Source organism: Drosophila subpulchrella, chromosome 2R, assembly GCF_014743375.2.
Source record: "Drosophila subpulchrella strain 33 F10 #4 breed RU33 chromosome 2R, RU_Dsub_v1.1 Primary Assembly, whole genome shotgun sequence".
Taxonomy (NCBI): Eukaryota; Metazoa; Arthropoda; class Insecta; order Diptera; family Drosophilidae; genus Drosophila; species Drosophila subpulchrella.
In genome coordinates, this window is record NC_050611.1 from 18,240,539 (window position 1) to 18,260,663 (window position 20,125).

The following is a 20,125-nucleotide window of genomic DNA, read 5'->3' on the forward strand; positions in this document are numbered from 1 at the left end:
GATGCACACAGCTCACAGCAACAGCAGAAACAACAGATGAAAATTAATGACTTTAAGAGCCAGTGGAGAGCCGAGCACTGCGGAAAAAAATTAGTCATCTGATATTACATAATTGATTAATGATTGTACAATGGTTATCCTGATAAAAAAAGCTACTAAATACAAAATTTCAATGAGCTGTGTTATGTGTATGCCATTATAATGGTTATGCCATCTTAATGGACTAGAAGAAAGGTCTGTAGGTTGGGCCAATTTTTTTTTTGTTCTCCCATTTCGTCATTAAGTGTTATAAGTCTATAGGTATAGATATCTTGATCTTTTATCTTAAAAATGGAAGCTTTACCAAATTTTCTGACTTTTGGAAGACCATAATTTTATTTTAAATACCAAAATAGTTTAGTTTGGAAAAGTTCACACTTTTTTTACCCCAAAAAAATACCAAACTTTTAAAAACTTTTTTTTTTATCTTTCAAGTCAAGTTTGGTTAGGTTTACATAAGAACAGTATTGGTTAAAGGTTTTTTAATACTTAAGATGTATGTTTAACGTACACAGTCAAAGTATGCTGATAAAAAGCGAGTTGTTTCAAAAAAAAATGCATAGAACTACTTAATTGCACAATGAAAAAAATCCTTTTTCTCAGTGTAAAAAAAGGGACAGAGTGTTTTGTACCAGTGGACAATGCAGCACTTGAACATCTCCCGATTGGGGAAGGAAGGGTACGCATCCCCCAGCCACTTCCACTTCCCTTATATTATTATTAATGAGCGACGCAAAAAAGGTGAGCGCGCACCTTTTTGCTGCGATGGGAAATTATAAAAGTCGGGGATAATGGAAAATGTTTCGGGATGATGGGGATGTTCGAGTGGAACGGTCATAGCAGACAGCTTATTATCATGGTGGCAATAATAAAAGGGAATTATTAATATGACAAAAGACAAATGACTGAAATCGAGTTTGAAATGACTCTGGAATGGTATGGTGGGTGGGATGGGTATGGTGTTGGGTGTTTTTGGGTTGGATGGTTTGGATGGCTTTTGGGGAGGGGAAGATGGGCCGAGCTGACAAACAAGTGCCAAGGGGGCCAACACACACACAGCCACACACGACAGGCCGCAAAGACAAACGAATGGGTCCCGGCCTTTGTGACTCTTCCTTGGCTCCTTTTGCCTCTGACCCTCGTGGCAAAATTGAAAATGTGGTCTCTACTTGTGGGTTGGGCGCTCTACAAAGGATATAACCCTCTGGAGCTGGATGACAAAAGGTCAAAAATACATTATGTGCTAATGCAAAGTCCATGTTAATAAATGTTGATTGAAATAATGATGATTAATATTTAGCATTTTGACATTATGGCTTGCGGCTTTCGCTGTCGCTGTCGCAAAAACACTTGGCCAACAATAGTTGGCCATTCTGAGGCTATTATCATTTATTTTGTGTGCTGTTTCGTTAGCAAATTGAAAAAATCCTTTTGTTCGCCGCTGCTCAAGTTGATTTATTGTCTGCACAATTATTCCCGGGAGGAAGTCTTCTATACACTTTCCACTTTTATTTTGCGACAACAATTTATAGCTGCAAATTCTTGGCCAGCAAGATTGAGAGGGTGAAATGTGAGGGGGCAAGGGGGTTCACCTGACATCCTTGTGCCGCTCACATGGTCGAATTTTTTTGCAATTTCATGTTTTATTTAGTGCATTTTCCACCGCCAACCCCCCGGTTACACCTTTACCCTTCCACCTGAGCCAATAATTCCCAGGCTATCCGCTCTTGCCACTTTTTTTTTGGCCCTATTGTGTGTGTACGCTGCATTGGCATTTTTCGATTATTGGTTTTCTTTCATTTGATTGCACATTTACACATTTTGTTGTTTGCTTTTTATTCGCCATCGGTCCGGCTTTTCCCACTTTTTGCACTAAGGTTTGCTTGCACCACAAAATTTCGAACGTGTCGGTACCCTGCCAATTTCGGGGTATATTTGTTGGATGATAATAAACTACCTAATCATTATAAGGGATTTTTATAAGGGATAATACACTGCGATCTATTAAATAAATTATTTCAATGACAGTGATTAATTTTAACAATATCCTTACAAAAAAGATAATAATTCTTTCACAATACGAATAAAAATCATAGTATTCATAAGGATATATAAAAAAAATCTTATAATATTTATTTGTAGTTTAGTTTCGAATAGTTTGCACATCTTTTGGTTTTAAATATACTCTTATTACTTCAAATCAACGCCCCACTATTTTATTTTTAGGAAATGTTTTCTAACAAGTTTGTTTATTTTTCTAACCCCATATTCGTAGCCAATATTTTTTCTAACTTTTTCCAAGTTTCCCAAGAATCTTCAAAATATAATCCATAAAGTCCTCCTAAACATGGTATTGAAGTTTTGATCAGCCAAAACTTTCTTGGCTTGTTTATCTTTTGTTTCGTTTTAACTTCTTTGGGTGTTCCTGCTGCTGGAAGCTGTGATTCTATTTGTTTTTGGCATTTTCTAGCCCACCTTTTTCCGAATTTTCCACCTTTTTTCCCCAGCTTTCTCCCACCTTTTTTTTCTGTTGGCTCTGCTGACGCTGTCAAGTGTTTTGTCGCTTGTCAACGATTTTTCGCCGAACTTCCGCAAAAGCCAAAAATGCTTGCCAAATCGTTCGCATCCGTGTATGTGTGTTTGGCAATTGCAATTTTGGATATTTATTGCAAAATGCAGTGACTGTAAAAATGGCAAAGGAGGAATGGGTGTGGGGTAAAACCCCAGTTTGGGGTAAACTGCCAACCCACAGAGCCCCAAACTCCGCCCTCTAATTGGGCACTTTGTAGCCCAACTCAGGACCTGATCCTGGCAAAATGCTACATGTTATTAAATTAACGGCAGACATACAGCGCTTTGCATATGAAAAGTGACAGTAAGTGCAGCAGTTTTCCACAGGAAAAACGAGAGCATGTTAGTCTGGCCCGGCCCACAGATGATGAAAATGGGTGGGTGGCTCCATAAACTTAAAAGCCTTGTCATGTTTGCTTAACATTCATTTTTACCCCGGCAAAGCCCATTTAATTGTGTTAGTGAGCGTTTTATTATGGCACGGAGTCCCTGGACCACCGTAACCCCTGACCTCCACCTCCCCCCTGGTTTTTCACAACCCCTCGTCGACTTTTCCGGTGCCCAAAGTCCTGTAAATTGTCGCTGGCATCTGTCCCGTGTAGGGAAATAAATTGAATGCGAAGCAAAGTGAAAATTTTTGCATAGAGCAAAGTGTTTCAGGAAAATTGCCCGAAAAAAAAAACGAAATATTAAGGCCCGCAAAAAACAAGAATTTAATGAGTCATTTGAGCGAAGCCCGGCGGCCAGAAATTTCCGGTGGAAACGAGCGAGTGAAAACTTTTTCCCAGCTTCTCGGAGCCTCAGGCTTTTAGCCTCGCACTTCAAAGCGAATCCTGGCTGGATTTCAATTTGAACTTTGAAAATGCTCGGGGCCGGGCCGAAATAATAATTATTTTGATTTTGGTTATTTCCCAATGCCATGAGTTCATAATTATGCATAGTTGGTAATGAGCGACTATATGCATTGTTCACAATAAAATCAGACAAAAGAACTTTAAAATCGATTTTATAAGTACAATCTTTAAACTAAAGTAAATACCTTATCTACCAATCATTTTTACCCTCAAAAACCTTAAGAAACTGAAATTTTCCCAATTAGGAAATGCCCAAAAATGGAATTCCTCTTTCCCAACACCATGTTCTATTGAGCATCCCAAAACTTAAACAGAATTGTGCTCTTTCCCCCCCGAAAATGTTCTGCACTGGTAACAAATACTCCAAATAAACAAAAGCTGGAGAAAGCCACTCGGGAGGGGGAAAAGTGGATGGGGGCACAGGGACACAGACAGTTTGATGGAAATTGTTAGGCAAGAACAGGCCAACAACAATGGAAAATACAAAATACTTTTGGGAATCAACACCAAAGCAAACAACACACAGATACGGCCGACAAGTGCATATGTCTTTTCGTTTGAGAGACATCTGAAAAAGGGAAGAAGTACGTACCATAGCTTTGCAAAATTAGAGGAGCACTGAGAGCGAAGGCAAATGAGCCAGAGACACGTAGAGGATATAGCATATAGGATATAGATGGGGTACAAAAGGATACTTGGGGTGTGGGGGTGGCAGCTGGGTGGCATAGACACAGTTACTTAGCACGTCAATTGCATGTGGCATGTGGATATGCGCTCCCGAGTGGCCTTGCCTGCCGGAAAAGGAAAAGGAAAAGCCAAAAACCCGGACTCGAACTTCAACTTGAAGCCTGGCACTCGTGCACAGAGAATAATAACACAATGGAGATAGCTCTATACCAAAATTTGTATTATTTGTACTTGTAATTACCACAATTTTAAATTAAAAGTAAAACCAAATGGTAATTAAATTACCAATGAGGCTTATATTAAATTCAAGATCTTGTATTTATGGAGATATCTCTATACCAAAATTTGTATTATTTGTACTTGTAATTACCACAATTTCGAATCATTAGTAAAACCAAATGGTAACTAAAATAGCAATGAGGTTTATATTAAATTTAGGTTTGTGCATCGTAATATTATACACTTAGCAAAGAAAATAAGTCAATAGTTTTTGAAATTATAATGTATTAATAACATATTTTTCAATATTAATGATAATATAATATATACAATATTGCTTTAGGTATATTTGTTAACGTTACTATAAATAACATTATATCCATAAGACTATGTTAATCTATATTACCAAGATAGAACAAAATAGATCTTTTAACAATGTATCAGATAGGAATCAGATGTTTAGAATAATATAATCCGATGTCTAGCTAATAATATAATCAATATATTTGTTTCTGTGTGTTTCTGGAAGCTGGAATTATTTGAAAAATGTACAGCACACTGCCAAACAAGTAAAGAAACAGACGTTGTCCATATACATACGTACTATATATGCGAATGCAATGAGCCATAAAAAAGCTCCTGGCAAACGGCAGCTCAAGTGGCCAATTGGACCAAGTGTGTCCTTCCCAGGGAGTTGAGTTGAGTTCCCCCTTTCGGTTCTGGCCTTACCTGTAGCTACCTTTACCCACCTTTTGTGTGCTGTTCGGCAATCAGGCGATGTTAGCTGTAAATTGATAATACTTAACGTGCAGCACACATTTCCTCACCCACCTCTCCGAACCTTTTACCCCCCTCTACTTGCTTATTTGCACTTGACTTTGCAGTACCAAGAAGTAGTGTCAAGCAGGGCATCCACTTCGAGCACGCAACATCGTTTAAAATTGCACTTCCAACGCAATATGATCTTAAGTGTCCAATGAATTATATGACTTTTAGGAGTGTTTAACTGAAACTATTACCAGAGATATGATTAGCAGCGACTCGCTTTTGATTCTAGGTATTACACTTTCTGGGATAAGACATGAATTTAATATCTTTGAGTAAAGATTACGATGATTACCTACCTTATGAGATTATAACTATCTTCCAAAACCTACCTTCCATTCCATTTATACAATTTGGCAAAATTAATTGAATATAGCCAAATTCATTTTAGTGGTATATAAGAGAACTGGGCTAAATTAAGTATAAAATCATTTTCTTTGAGTAAAGATTAGGATTATTATTAACATTCACTTTAAAAATATATTTATAAGAATATAGCTACCTACCATAACATATACTGTGCAATTCAGCAAATCATTTTTTTAAGAATTTCGCCAAGGATTAGCTTAAGTTTTTCCCATAAATCTTTTCATGCGTCATAAAAGAAATTCATTATAATCAATACCATAACATTTTATTAGTAAGATCTTTAAATTGTAATGATATATCATTAATTTATTTGAAAATTGCGTTGTTAAGTATCCTTGTTTCAGTACCAGATGTAGCAATTAAAATAATATATGTTCCTCATTAAATCTCTAGAGCGCATATAAATTTGTTTTTTGAAAGATCTTTAATTTTATAATGATATATCATTAAGTTATTATAACATTAATACATATATTTCGACCAAAGGATGAGATGTAGAATCATTCATTTTGAAATCAAAAAGCCTTGGGTTAAACACTGAGTCTGCACTTGTGGCTGAGAATGCGTTTCTTGTTTTTGCCAGCCAAAGAGGCAGCTTCACATCGAACCAATTTTAATGCGCTTAATTCGGAACAAAAGAGCCAACTGCTGCAAGTTAGTAAGCCTACCTACTTAATGGCAACAAAGGAGCAATCCTTTGTTTGTTCAAAGGCGCAATCAGACTGGGGAAAAGGGGGCGTGGCAGCAGTCAGTCTGACGGTAACAATAACAGTCGCCGAAGGAACTCCTCGGAGTCTGAATCAGAATCGGTTTGTTTGTACTTAGTATTTGTGTTTGTGCAATTAATAATGCCTGAGAGTCTGAAAGGAATCGTCGACCCCCGCCCCTTTATAAAGTATGCAAAGTCATTTCATAATTTTCCGAGTTTTTCCTTTAATGAGGTGGGGGAAATGCGGCAGACAATGGTCAGTTATCTCGTTGAGAGCATCTCAAATATGCAAAACTAAATTCAATTCTTGGCTAATACAAATATGCATCTCGTAGCTGGAAATGTTTAACTTTTGCTCTAATCTGACATAATGAAAATGAAGTGGGTGGGGGATTTGAAACAGGAGAAGACTAGTCAGAAATGGCAGATTCATCTCAATCAATTAGGGATCGGGCTGGGGTGTGTTGCACAAAAGAAAATTGAGCATAAATTTGCATAAAATAAAATCTACATAAAATAATGCAATCAAAAAATGGGTAGAAATATTGTTTTTAGAAAATAAAATTATTTTAAAAATATTTTTGTGCATTAAAAGTAGGTCCCTGAACTGATTTCCATGCCATCAATTTTCCCTCAGTGCACACAAAATGTAATAAACTTAAGTATGCATGCTGGAATACGTATTCCGAATATATTTGCATAAATGCAACTACTGCACATGCAAGCCAGGCAAACGTCAACAACAATGGCTCAGCGGAAACAGGAAATGCAAATGTCTCACAAGGGCGGAAATCTATTTCAATAAACTTGCGACATTGATAAATTATTAATCCGACATTTTCCGAGTTGTTGCTATGTTTCGGCTATTGCTCCGGCAGATGCAACTTTTGAAATTCAATTATCCAGATCCTGACAAGCACATTTGCCCAGCTTTTTCCTGAGGTCAGCCTAAGAGACAGACGGAGAAAACCCAAAAAAAAAAAGCAGAAAGCCCCCAATGACAAACGAGTGGCAATCGGAAAAATGTTGCCATAACTGGGGAATCATACATCTGTGTGCCATCGACAGGGCTTTGTGATGTTTCCGCCTGACAGCTGGAATTAAAATTTCCCCTCATCGAGCCGATTTATGCCTGCAGAGCCTTTGAGAGGAGGCGAGAATCTGCTCCTGCCGAATCAAAAGCCGGTTTCCCCAACCAAAAGTCTGTTAATTGTTGTGTGGTTCTGCACCTGATGTCGCAAAAGAGTCGAAAGGGCGGTGGCAATTTCTGGGCCAAAAGAGTTGACAGCGAGTGCGTTGCGGTGCTGGGGAAAACTTCGAGCCGGATTTTCCCAGACTTTGCTGACATGCGGCTGCAAGCTGCGGCTTCTGACCCATCAGAAAACCCAGCTTTGCTGCGGTCTCACCGTAGCTAAGCGATAAAATTATCCACCTTTTTTAAACATTTACCCTGGCAAATGGCGAGTGACAGCGCTGGGCACTTGGAGAAATTGAAATACGAAATAAAAAAGAAGAAAAATAATATATATCAGTAAACTATTATAAGATAATAATAAAATAAATAATATAAACATTTAAAAAAATGAATAATTTTGTATAGGTTTTTATTGAATATGGTTAACTATTGTTAAATCCCTTACACTTTGCCATTTATTGAGGGAAAATGCTAATGGATATGGATATGGATAGATATTGGAAAGTACAATTTATTTAAAAAGTATACTAGTTAGTAGGCTTAATAAGAAAATTAAAAAGTATCTATATAAAGTAAAATAGAAAGATAAGAAATGGAAGATATTTTTTAAAGATTGTTGTTTGAAGCAAAGACCAAAAATAATAAATTTTTAAAGGTCCTATCACTATAAATATGAAGCAGAATAGTTCGAATTTTTATGAAAACGGAAAAGGGTTTATTTGGATGGACTTAAATGATAAAAAAAAACAAACAATGCTTTTATAATAAGGCCCATTAATATCAGATACTTAAAGACTTTTATATTTCTCCCAAAACTATCAGTTATTTATGATTACGTTTTAGTTGCTTGCGAATTATTATAATCGAAATACGATAATTTTGGAAAATAATTTTTTTGAGTTTGATATTTCATTTCTTACCCTTTTTAGCTGTTTTTTTAGGGTGTACCTGGTACAGGAGCGGGTCAAAGTGTAGGTGTGGCCACACTTTAAAATGCTTAATTTCGTCCCCAGTTTGGCAAGCACTTCTTCTAGTCTGTTGCACGCGTTCAAAAGGTTTCTGCTGCGAGCGCCGGCCGCTTTGTTTTCCCCAATTCAAAATGCAACGAATTCTGCAACGTCTGCTGCATTCGCAGTCGCATTCGCATTCGCATTTGCATTTCGCAGTCGCATTGAGTGACACAATATAAATCCGAAAGTAGTTGAACCCCGTCTCGCTGGCGTCCGAAATGCTTTTTTAATTATGCACATGGAAGGGAGACAGAACAAAAAAAGCGGAGGAGGAAGAACTGCCGGCAAGTTTTGTTTGCCGACGAGTTAGACTTTGAAGCTGCCAAGCCAACTTCCTGACTAGTCTGAAGTCTGTCTCTGGTTCCCGTCCACCATCCCCATCTTACAACCTATCCCCCAACCACCATCCCCTATTTCTCTGGTTTTTCCCCGGCTAGACAAGATTTGTTTATCTGGCTGCTTCGCCGCTTGTTTCGCAACTCTTGTTGTTATCACTCCGTAGCTGCAGTTCGCCGCAATCTGTCCGCTGGATGTGACACTAATCCCGAACACGCAACATCCAGCTGACTTAGGCGACATGCACTTCCCACCTATATGATCTGATCTCATGGATCTGCCTTAGAGGTAAGCCGTTCTAATAACTGTGGCAGATTATTTTACCTGGGAACACTCTGAGTTAAAAGAAACTAAGAAATAACCTTATCGGCCGGTTCTTTACATTTTGGAAGGTCTTAATAAATCGTATATCTATTTATGTATTTCTACCATACCTTTCACTAAATACCAAAAATATTTATAAAGATCCTTAGACATTGAACCTATGGTATAATCACTCTGATCTACAACAAATTTTTAAGAAACTAAACCTTCTTTTTTATTATATTTTTAAGATCCCTAAGAATGGCATCATTTTATAAAAAATAAAAATACTAAGATATGGAGATCATCGAAAAGATACTATCAAAAATACTGTAAAAAATATTTAGATATTTTAGCCATGCTATGCCTTCTTGCTTTCTAATTACGGCAAACCTAAAAGGTTTTATTGATTTATTCATTTAATATTTACATTTTATATTTATTTTAATTTTAACTTAATTTATTAATAATTTATTTAATATTTAATTTTACAAATAAAACAGTATTGTTATACTATCATTTGATTAATCAAACCAAAAACAGTTAAGGATAATGAGATAGATAGATAATATTTACAGGCTGTTGGAATAGAAAAGTACTGGCAAAACGAGGACCTTGCCCCCTATAGTTAAGCTGACGTCATCAAGTATGCAATACAAATACATGCAATTATGTTTTGTGTGCGATAACTTGTCATTATGCAAAATATGCTGCATTATTTATGGCATAAACACGGGCGCTGACATTGCATGTCAGGTCAGAGTTGAATCCCGCGAAAAGGCAAAAACTGCAACTTGGGCTCGTGGAAAAGAGTGGGAAAACACCCGGGGAGTGAGTTGCAGTAAACAAACGAGTGCAGGAAAGGCACAACAATGTGCAACACAATTGCTGCCGCACTTAAAATTAATTGAACTTGAAACAAGTGCAGCCGCAGCCGCAGCGCCAACTCATGAGAAATTCTGTGGTCGAGCCAAAAGGCAAAAACTTTTAGCCCAAACCCATACACACACACACTCCTCACACTCCCAGAAAGCTTTCATTAGTTCTGGCCGGCCAAGTTTTCGTCGTAGCTTACTTTTTCTGGTCAAGTTCCAACGGCAAACTTAATATTTAGTGCCATTTGCTTGCTCTGACAGTTTCCAGAAGTCAAATCGTTCTTGTTCTTGTTGGCCGCTGATGCTACTGCTTTTGCACAGTCAAAACTTTGTAGCAGGAACCAGATTAAAAAAATATATACTTATTCAAATCTTTTGGATATATAGTATGTTTCACAAGACAGGTGACTGTCAATGTATATGAAAAGTTGCTAATTTATAAAGGTATCTTTAAAATTGTTGTTAAATAAACCAATTTCTTATCACAGTTTTATCAATTAATTCAAAACATATAAAACAAATACAGATATAAATAATCCATAATTTTATTATTATATAATTGAAAGTATTTCAGGCAATCCTGTTATATTTTCGTCTTTATAGAAACGGAACAAACGATAAAAGAATTAGTAAATAAATGGTCTTTCTTTCATAGTATCCACGTTATAGTAGTAAAATAATAATATTGTTATTATTATCATTAAGACAAAAATAAAACGAAGACTTATGAATATAACTATACCAATAAAAAGCGAAGAATTACTTTAGATGTCTTTAAAAAACAAGGGCTATTTCATGGACTAAACGTTCTAGATAAAATAATAATAAAGAACAAAAAGTCTACCATAGGCTGGTCCCACCGTAGTTGTTGTTGTTTTTCTTGTCGGTCAGTCCAGCTTTTCTTTTTCATTTCTTTTTGCTTTTTGGCCTTCTGTGCGAACAAGTTGGTAGGAAGAAAGTGCATTGAAATCTTTGTAAGTAACTTGAGTAAGCCAACTTGGGGCAACAACAACAAAACAACAAAGGACAGGCAGCAGGACAACAAATAACAAAACAGGACATCCACAACAAATGGTTTTTATCGCTTTTCCAAACTGTGTGTGTGTGTGTGTGAGTGTGTTTGTGGTGTAGTTCCCTGCTGGTTATTTGGCCAACTTTTTATATAATGCACGTAAAGTTGCTGGCCGCTGACAAGTTGAGCGACCAACAACAATGTTTGGCGAGACAAGTTTCCATGTTTTATTTGGCATAATCAAAATGCTATTTAAGCACTCTCCCACGCTGTCAACCCTCAGTTTATTTCGCACCCTCGGGGTAAAAGTATAAAGCAATAAAGTGCAACCACAAATTCGGTCAAATGAATAGCTCAAAGGATCCCGGTGATAACGAATTGTTGGTTAACTTTTTTACATAATTGTAAAATGATCCCTCTTTTTTTTTGTTCAGTGCTCGAAATGATTCAATAATTCCCCTAATTTCAAAAATGTTTATCTTTCATTTTATTTCGAACTTTTAACGTTTATAAAACTATAAATATTTGTTTAAAAATGTATTTTCCTGTATGGCGGGACTCTTAATAAAATGATATAATAAATGAAATATTTTAATCAACATACCATTTTATGGTAGTTTTACAACTAAATAGTAACCAAAGCACCACAAAGCACACGAAACTATTTTAAACAGTTCCGTATTAGTCAATTTTACCATGGTAAACGTGCTATGTCACATAATTAACCAGAATTATAATACCCTTAAAAACTTGTCTATTTTAACTTTACATAGTTTGAAAAAATGCAAAAATAGGATATATTTATTTAAAAATGAAAGTTTTTAATTGGAATAAACATAAAGCAATGTTGTATGAATAGGATCAACGAATTCTTTGTACTTGAGTTAAGCCTAGTAAAAGTTCTTTCAAATTTAAAATTAAGTGTACTCACTGAATACTAGTCAGGGTCGAATCTGAAAGAATATTTTTGGAAGAAAACTTTTGGATTTGGATAAATATTTTATAGTTTGAGAGAAATATCCCCATCAATGTGATCCTTCGATTTTGAAATACCAAATATTAAACTGACCGTACGCCCCCAAAATAAGGAGAGCGAGAAAAACTAAACACAACTCCCCATCCCCTAGTAAGTTAGAGCGGGACGGACTCTGTGTGTGTTTGGGGGTAACGTGTGTGAGCGCTGTGCCTTTGTTTGTGTACGTGTTGGGGCATACGCGCTGTGCAAAGTGCGCTAAATTAAGCTGTCATTAAGGACTTAATTAAAGTCCTTTGTCGAAAGTTGACATTGTGTGAAAGAAACGTTTGCGAAAACAAATGACAATGGCGACGTTGTCGCTGCTGCACTTGAAAGGCTATCCCCCGAAAAAAGAAAAACCCAAAAATGGCACCCAACATCAAAGCAACTACAAAGGCAGCAACAACAATCGGGGATAGAAAGAGAAAGGACGAGGGGGGACACATAGAATGGGATAGAGTGGGTAAACATGTGTCAAAAATTTTCAACAGTATCATGATGCAAGTGCCTTTGGGGGGCTGAGTGGTTGTGCGAGGGGGACGACTAGTGTGGTGGTTCTGCGAAAACTCATTAGCAGGCAAACAGAGAGAAGAGGCCAACGAGACAATGGCAGCCAGGGGCGTACGCAGGATATGCTAAAGGGTTTAAATAGGGAACTTTTATATGATTTAATTGACTTATAAACAAAATTATAATTGTAAAATTTTACCATATATGAAATAATAATAAGCTACTACTTGGCTTTTAAAATAGAGTGGGTTTCAAATATTGACAAAGTTGGTAATGGGCTTACGGGTCGTATAAGTAATTTCTTACTGAAATACTAAATACTGTTTCAGACTTTGAGAGCCAGATTATCATATGTAAACGTATAAAACTTCGATCTAATATAATAAATGTATATAATAAGTTCACTAAAAGAAATGAAATAGAATAAAATATATATCGGCATATTGTATTTTAAATTTTGAATTACAAAAATCTTTAAATTAAATTAAAAAATAATAATAAAATAATAATAAGTCAAAGTCAAGTCCCAAAACCATTGTAAAGGAAAATAGTTTAACTATCTGAACCCCCTTCGTACGCCACTGTTGGAAGCACAGGTTGCACCCATACACAATTGCAAATATCAAGTAGAGACGAAAACATAACCGACTTGCTTTTTAATTAAATATTTTGCCGAGCAGACACTCAAATGCCAGAGACACTACCAAACTGTGTTTAATTGCCGCTCGAGGCTGCTAAATGCAAGAGTTCGTCTGCATACCTACCTGGCTCTATGGAGCTGCCATCCATCTACCGTTTTGTTTGTCTGGCTTAGCAAATGTTTGCTTATTGCCAAAATTGTCGTTGTCCTTGCTAAAAATCACTTTGCCGCTTCCGCACGGTAAAATACGAAAATTGAAATCCGCCATTTTGCAAGAGGATGTTTGCGGGAAGGAGCAAAGATGATTTAGACAACTAAAAACGTCGAGCGTTCCCCAGAATATTAAAAATATTTTATATCTGAAGTTGAAACCACTTCATGAGCTGTTTTTAGTCGTGTTTATAATTGGAATAACGCCAATGTTTTTCAATCTTTTCGGGTCGAAAGAAATTTTAGATGTATTCTTAAAATAAACTGACAAAAATTATGCTAATCAGCACATTTAGGTTTCTCACAAGGAAAGGTTTAGATATAATTATTTTTATTACCTTTACTTTAATTAATGAAAACCGACCATCAATTCAAATTCAATGAAATTGCAATTAATATTTTACAATTACAATTAAAATATTATTCATATTTTAGCTGTTAAAATTAAAATAATAAGCTAAATGCTTTTTAAGCTAACACGGTAGAAACATAGATTCAAAACTTATCAATTAAATCAGAAAAACATTTTAGATTTACAAGGATCAAGATTTCTGTGACTTAAAAATATAATTACATTTTACAAATAGTCCTTTCCTTTTTTCTTTTTTTTTTTTGTAAAAGTGTATATTTATTCAAAATTAACGGGTATACTGCTACCTATGTGGCAGCTTGAGCAGGTTGTAAATATAGGGGATAACAAAGTGTTGGTATATAAGTTTATACATTATTTCATTTCATTTGCAATTTTGACTTCAGACTTCGAGGGTATTAAATGTATCTTAATGGAAGGTCATGTGGGTGGTATCTTTTCAGTTTTATTCTTGTTGGTCTCCGAATTAGCCTCTTCGCCAAAGAGTTAGGATGAGAGCCAAGGCGTCTGAAGTAGTTTTCAACATACATACGACAAACATCGCCTATCTTTGGGATTTTGAGATCTCTTTCAATATCTCTGGTTCTCATGAACCAGGGGGCATTACAAATCGATCTTATAATCTTGCTTTGCGCTACTCGTATTTTGTTTAAGTTCGATTTAGACGCAATGCCGTAGACTTGTAACGCATATTTCCAGATTGGACTGAGAATCGATTTATAAATTCGAACTTTGTTGGACGAAGAGTGCTTATTTCTTGACGAAAGAAGCCAGGACATACTTGCTGCCTTTGAAAGCACTGACTGCTTGACCATTGTTGTGTGCCTCTGGAAAGTTAGTCCTCTATCCAAAATCACACCAAGGTACTTGTAGTAGGACTCGTGACGAAGTACAGAACCGAGCATGGAAATGCCTGGGCAGTTCTTTGGCCTTGTGGAGAATGTGACACAAGCACATTTGCTGCAGTTTATGCCTATATTCCATTCTGTTGTCCATTTTTCAAAACGTGATACGTACTCCTGCAGGCCCAAGGTTGCAATGTCTATGCTTGGACTTCTGACCATAACCGCTGTGTCGTCGGCGTATGTTGCGATGAGCATGTCATCATCGTCAACTTCGGTACAACTCCAGGAATCTAGCATATCTGACGTATACAGTGAGTAAAGTGTCGGGCCTAGTACACTACACCACAGGCTGAGATTGGACGTTTTGACGACTTTTCGCCATCGACAACAACACTAAATTTCCTTTCCGATAGGAAGCACTGAATGAGGAGGAAAAGCTGCGGCGTTAGTAGGATCTTTAGCTTGCTTAGGAGGCCGTCGTGCCATACCCTATCAAAGGCTTGTTGAATATCCATAAACACAACTACTGTGTACATCTTGCTTTCCATAGCTTCCAGAGAAAAATTCCATCATTTTGCCCAATGCAGGTAAGAGACTTATTGGCCTGTATGCATCAACTTCGGTGGGTTGCTTTCCAGGCTTTCCAAATAGTCCTTTCCTAAAATATATTTCTAAAATGTACATATCAAAACTAAAAGATTTTTAGTTTTTGTATTGCACCCCAAGTTAAATTATTGGTTTGTGGACGCTAGTAATAAAACAAAACGTTCCGAATAAAATACCCAATAAAAAAAACCATTTTAAAACAATATAATAATGATAAAGTCGTTACATTTTGAAAAAGAAAAATCCCCGAAATATACACATTTCCGATAAACGCGATAGATCGCCACTGTTGGTATATACCGCAACCTGCCAGCGATATTTGCCCGATAAAAACGCCTTAGTTTATTTCTCACAAGTGCGTTGTCGCGGTGATCGTGCGTTGTTGTTTTCATTTTCTTGTTGTTCTTTTGTATTTCGTTCGCATCTTGCATCTCCCTTTTTTACTGACACTTACGCTGAGGCTATCTCCCTTTTTCACTGACACTTACGTTGGCTTACGTTTTGCTGACACTTACGTTCGCATCTTGCATCTCCCTTTTTCACTGACACTTACGCTGAGGCTATCCCTTTTTTACTGACACTTACGTTTGCCGACACTTACGTTACTCTCATTCGAAACATTCGAACCATTCATTTCGAAAATTGTGGTCGATCGTGCGATGTTGTTTTCATTTTCCACTTGTCGGTTTCTGTTGTATTTCGTGTTTCCGCTGCGGTTCTGAAAGCACTTTCCGAGTGTTAATTTCAGCGGGCGGTACCTAATTGGCAGTGGTAAATCACCGGAAATGCATTTAGCTTAAGCTTAAGCCATTGGCGTGCATCAGTTCATTCAATTCGGAGTTCGATTTTCGAAATTCCAATAGCCCAAAACTCCCAACAACAACTCAAGTGTGTATCTCTATTTGTGTATGTGTGAGTGTTTGTTTGTGTGGCAGTTAAAGGCAGAGTTAAAATTGAAACCAAGGAAATATTTGCAGATAATCGTTTATTTATTGAGGCAGTGCCTCTTTAATTGTTTAAACTTTAAAAACCGTGTTTGTTTACCCGCTTTTTTTTTATCTCCCTGGAGAGCTGAGGAATTTCTGCTGTCGCCCCGTTTTTCTTTTGTTTTCCCGATATAGCATATTATAATAAACCAGAACCTGTTTCCAGTTCCTTTTGCCTTTATCTTTATATCTTTAATCGCACATGCTTGGCGAGTGCTAAATGCGTTGAAATCGAATCGAAAACCGAATTGAACACACGACTGTGTAAAATGCATTACGCCTTTATGCGCCTGCAACGCATACATAATTAATCCGAAACGCAATTGGCACTACGAATCGGGGGTTCCAAAAAAAAAGGAAGAAAAAACGGGGGGCGCTATAAATCGCCCGAGGGAAGAAGTTTATTTTAAAATCCATTTGCCAGTGAAATCAATTCCATTGCAATTGCCGCAAAAGTGTGTAAAAATAATACAAGTTAAATGTGTTAACAGTTATTCGTGGGAAAAAAAGACGCCGGTTTTTCCTCGCACATCGGTAAAATCAACAAGCAATCTCCCTGTCTCTCTCTTTCGCACCGTAATCCAATTGAGGTTTGAGGGTCGCTTTCGCCCCCCACCCTCTATCTACCTCGCCCGCTCGCACCGCCCCCGCAATGCCGTTACTCCAGCTATCGCCTCTCATCGCACTCCTGCTACTGCTGTCCTGCAGTGTGAGCGAGACGGCTGCGGACTACGAAAACACCTGGAACTTCTACTATGAGCGTCCTTGTTGCACTGGAAACGATCAGGGCAACAACAACTACGGGAAGCACGGCGCAGGTAAATAGCCAAATAACTAACGGGGAAAAAAGGGAGAGCAAGGGATTAAAAGGTATTTGTTAAATAAATTTAAATTCCGTGTACACCCGCTTTTTATTGGGTGTTCCGGAGGGTACTTTAATTTCCAACCATAACTATTGATAGTTCCCAGCACTTTCGATTCCGTAGCTATGATATACTTACTCTTAAAATTATAATATATCTTTGCAAAAAGCCTATTTTAAAATCTCCAAAAATTAGTCCCACTCCAAAATTCCTTAATTACAAATAATATTTTCTAAACATTATTATATTAAGCCTGACTTAGGGTTCCCTAAAGATCTCAATTGTTTTCCAAATCTTTGTCAACAAATTCTATTCTAAAATCTCCAGAAATTAATCCTACTCCAAAATTCCTTAAAAAATTATTTTATTTTATTTTTAATTACAAATAATATTTTTTAAAAACTTTCTAAACATTTTTATATTAAGCCAAACTTAAGGTTCCCTAAAGTTCTCAATTGTTTTCAAAATCTTAGTCAACATAGCTCGTACTTAGGTATTTAAGCTTAACCATAACATTTCATTTAATTTCCTTAAATTCAGAAATAGTTTCTATGGAAACATCAGTTAAAGGTACTTCAAAACATTAAAAATCCTGAACACTATTTGCAGAATTAAAGTGCTGTTATTAGTATTACTGCTTATAAGATTTTGAAATTGGGCTCTTTTTCTTTTTTGGTGATAATAAAATCGTTTTATGTTCCAACTCATTTTGTTAGTAATACCATCACAAAAAATACCAAATTTATTATAATCTACAAAATCCTCTCTACAGGGTACTTTAAGCTTCGATTTACGCGAACATCCCAGCTCTTCCGTTTTTTAACAGTTGCCAATATTATTTTTCAATCTTTCAGGCAACAACAAATTTGTAATTTATTTCCCATAATATTCGCACATGTTCTTTGTGCCTTTATTATTTATCTCGTTTGGTTCGATTTCAATTGCACCTATTTTTTTTTGTGTCGTTTGGGCCATTTTCCATTTCTGGCCCGAAGCATTGTTATTGTTGTTGTTATTTATAATTTGCATATTAATGCGTGGCATTCATAGTGAATATTGCTGGGCCGTCCAATTGTGAATTGTTGCTATTCATATGCATATTTCATGTTTAAACAAATACCAATAATGTAATCATATTTTAACCATATGCAGTCCCCATAATCCACAGAGATAAATCCTGAATGATATATAATTGACTGGGTCCCCTTAATGCCACCCGCCCCCGAAAATAATGTGAATACTTTACCATTTAAATGCGAAATCAAAGTCGATGTCCCAGTGGCTTTTTTCCCAGGCCTTGTTCTTTTCGAAGTTTTGACCAGTTTTATTGAGTCATTAAGGCAGAAAAGTAATTTAAAATTCAACTATGTTGAGGTCAGAAACAGGTTTTTCAGTTTCTTACAACCGAAGCATGTTTGATTTTGCCTAATAATTTTGGGCAGCATTAATTTATCATCTTGTGGTTGATTGAAAAGTTCCCCAGAGTTCAATGAATGCGGTGGAAGAACAGCAAAAAGCCATCAAGACGAGAACGTAGAGAATGTTGTATAAAAAATTTAAATCTCATTTGGCCAGGCTGGCGAACAGCAACAAGAACTTCGGGTCAAGACCAGTAAACATTTTCTAATAGTACACGTTCCAGAATGCCGGTCATGTACCCCCTTCCTTGTCTCCCTATATCTTTAACTATAAGCTATAAGTGCAGCATAAAACTCCACGTGCCGACAACAACTTTTGGTCCTTGCCGCATGTTGCGCTGTAAACTCAATAGCTAAGCACTTGCCTTTAAGGAAAACGTGAGGCGATTAGGGAATCGTTTAAGCTGTTTGCGCATACTTTTCCGGGAGTTATATAGCATATATATATGGAGAAAAATCCATACCATAGTGCTGCTAAGGACACTGCACCAGATGCACTATATAAACCGATCGCCAGGCCATAAATTAAAACACTTAAACCACAAAAGCCACCGAACTGAATAACAACAAACCTCTAAAATGTCAACTATAAATTCCCCCGTTGATGCGGAATATTTATTACATGTTTTCTTTTTTCCACGTCTGTAAATGAAAAAGCACTATTTTTATTGATTTAAATTAAATTAACTGCACTTTATTTTCGGGGAATACTAAATTTATGTCTCTCTATGGTATTTCTCATAGCCAAAGCCTCGCCCTACCATTTTCACCACCGCCACCACTTCAATCGGTTGACTCAGCGGTTTGACAGATGTTTCTTCCACTCGTTTCCCCAAATTCTATTTTTGTATCGGCTTTGTGTCTGCCAGACTGCTCTTCCCATTACTTTGTCTTCTGCGGCCTCTCACAAAAGATACAAAGTTGGCCTGCTGCTTGACATGAGGTGTAATGACTTCATTATAGAGACCAAACCAGTGATTATCGACTCATTTCAGAGGCAGGTAGCTAAGGTTGAGCCTTGAAACTGCAGGTCTTTTATAAAAAAACTACAGGCGTCCTCAAAAGTGGTTCAAAATATGAACTCTGCTGTTAGTATTCACACATCCTATCATATGCTAGTTAATGGTATATAATACCATATTATAATACTAGCTAATGCTAGTTAATCTTATTTAAAACGATATAATATTACTATTTACAAATAAAATCTTTTAACTTTTTTAGAAAGCACTTCTGCTGAAAACTATAATCAAATATTTCTTTTAGTGGATCTTATTGAGTAAGAAATATTTATGTTCTGAACTTCCTCAAAAAAGGTGGTTCGAAATACAAACTCTGCTGACAGTATTCACACATCTTATGCTAGTTAATGGTATATAATACGATATTATAATACCATATTGTGCTAGTTAATCTTATATAGCACGATTTTATAATACATACATTGCAATGGACTCAAAAGCGGTTCGAAAAACGAACTCTGCTGATAGTATTCACACATCTTTTGCTAGTTAATGGTACATAATACGATATTATAATACTATCTTAAGCTAGTTAATCTTATATAATACAGTATTTTAATACATATATGATCTTTTTACTTTTTTTTAAATACCTAAGCAGAAAAAATAAATATAAATTCTTGTTTTGGGTGGATA

At 36.4% G+C, this 20,125-nt stretch overlaps 1 protein-coding gene across 3 annotated transcripts in view; it reads left to right on the forward strand.

The window, feature by feature from the left end:
• LOC119550700 (semaphorin-2A) overlaps positions 1-20,125 on the forward strand; it is a 42,086-nt gene that overhangs the window by 6,149 nt on the left and 15,812 nt on the right. Inside the window, exons 1-2 of one of the 3 annotated variants that reach the window (XM_037859575.1) lie at positions 15,827-15,971; positions 16,678-17,004. The exons of 1 other annotated variant lie outside the window; for it this stretch is intronic. In XM_037859575.1, coding sequence (XP_037715503.1) covers positions 16,839-17,004 — 166 coding nt within the window. In that variant the 5' untranslated portion in view covers positions 15,827-15,971; positions 16,678-16,838. Of the gene's footprint in view, positions 1-15,826; positions 15,972-16,610; positions 17,005-20,125 lie in introns of those variants that run through there. One more of the 3 variants, XM_037859574.1, reaches the window with a different exon arrangement.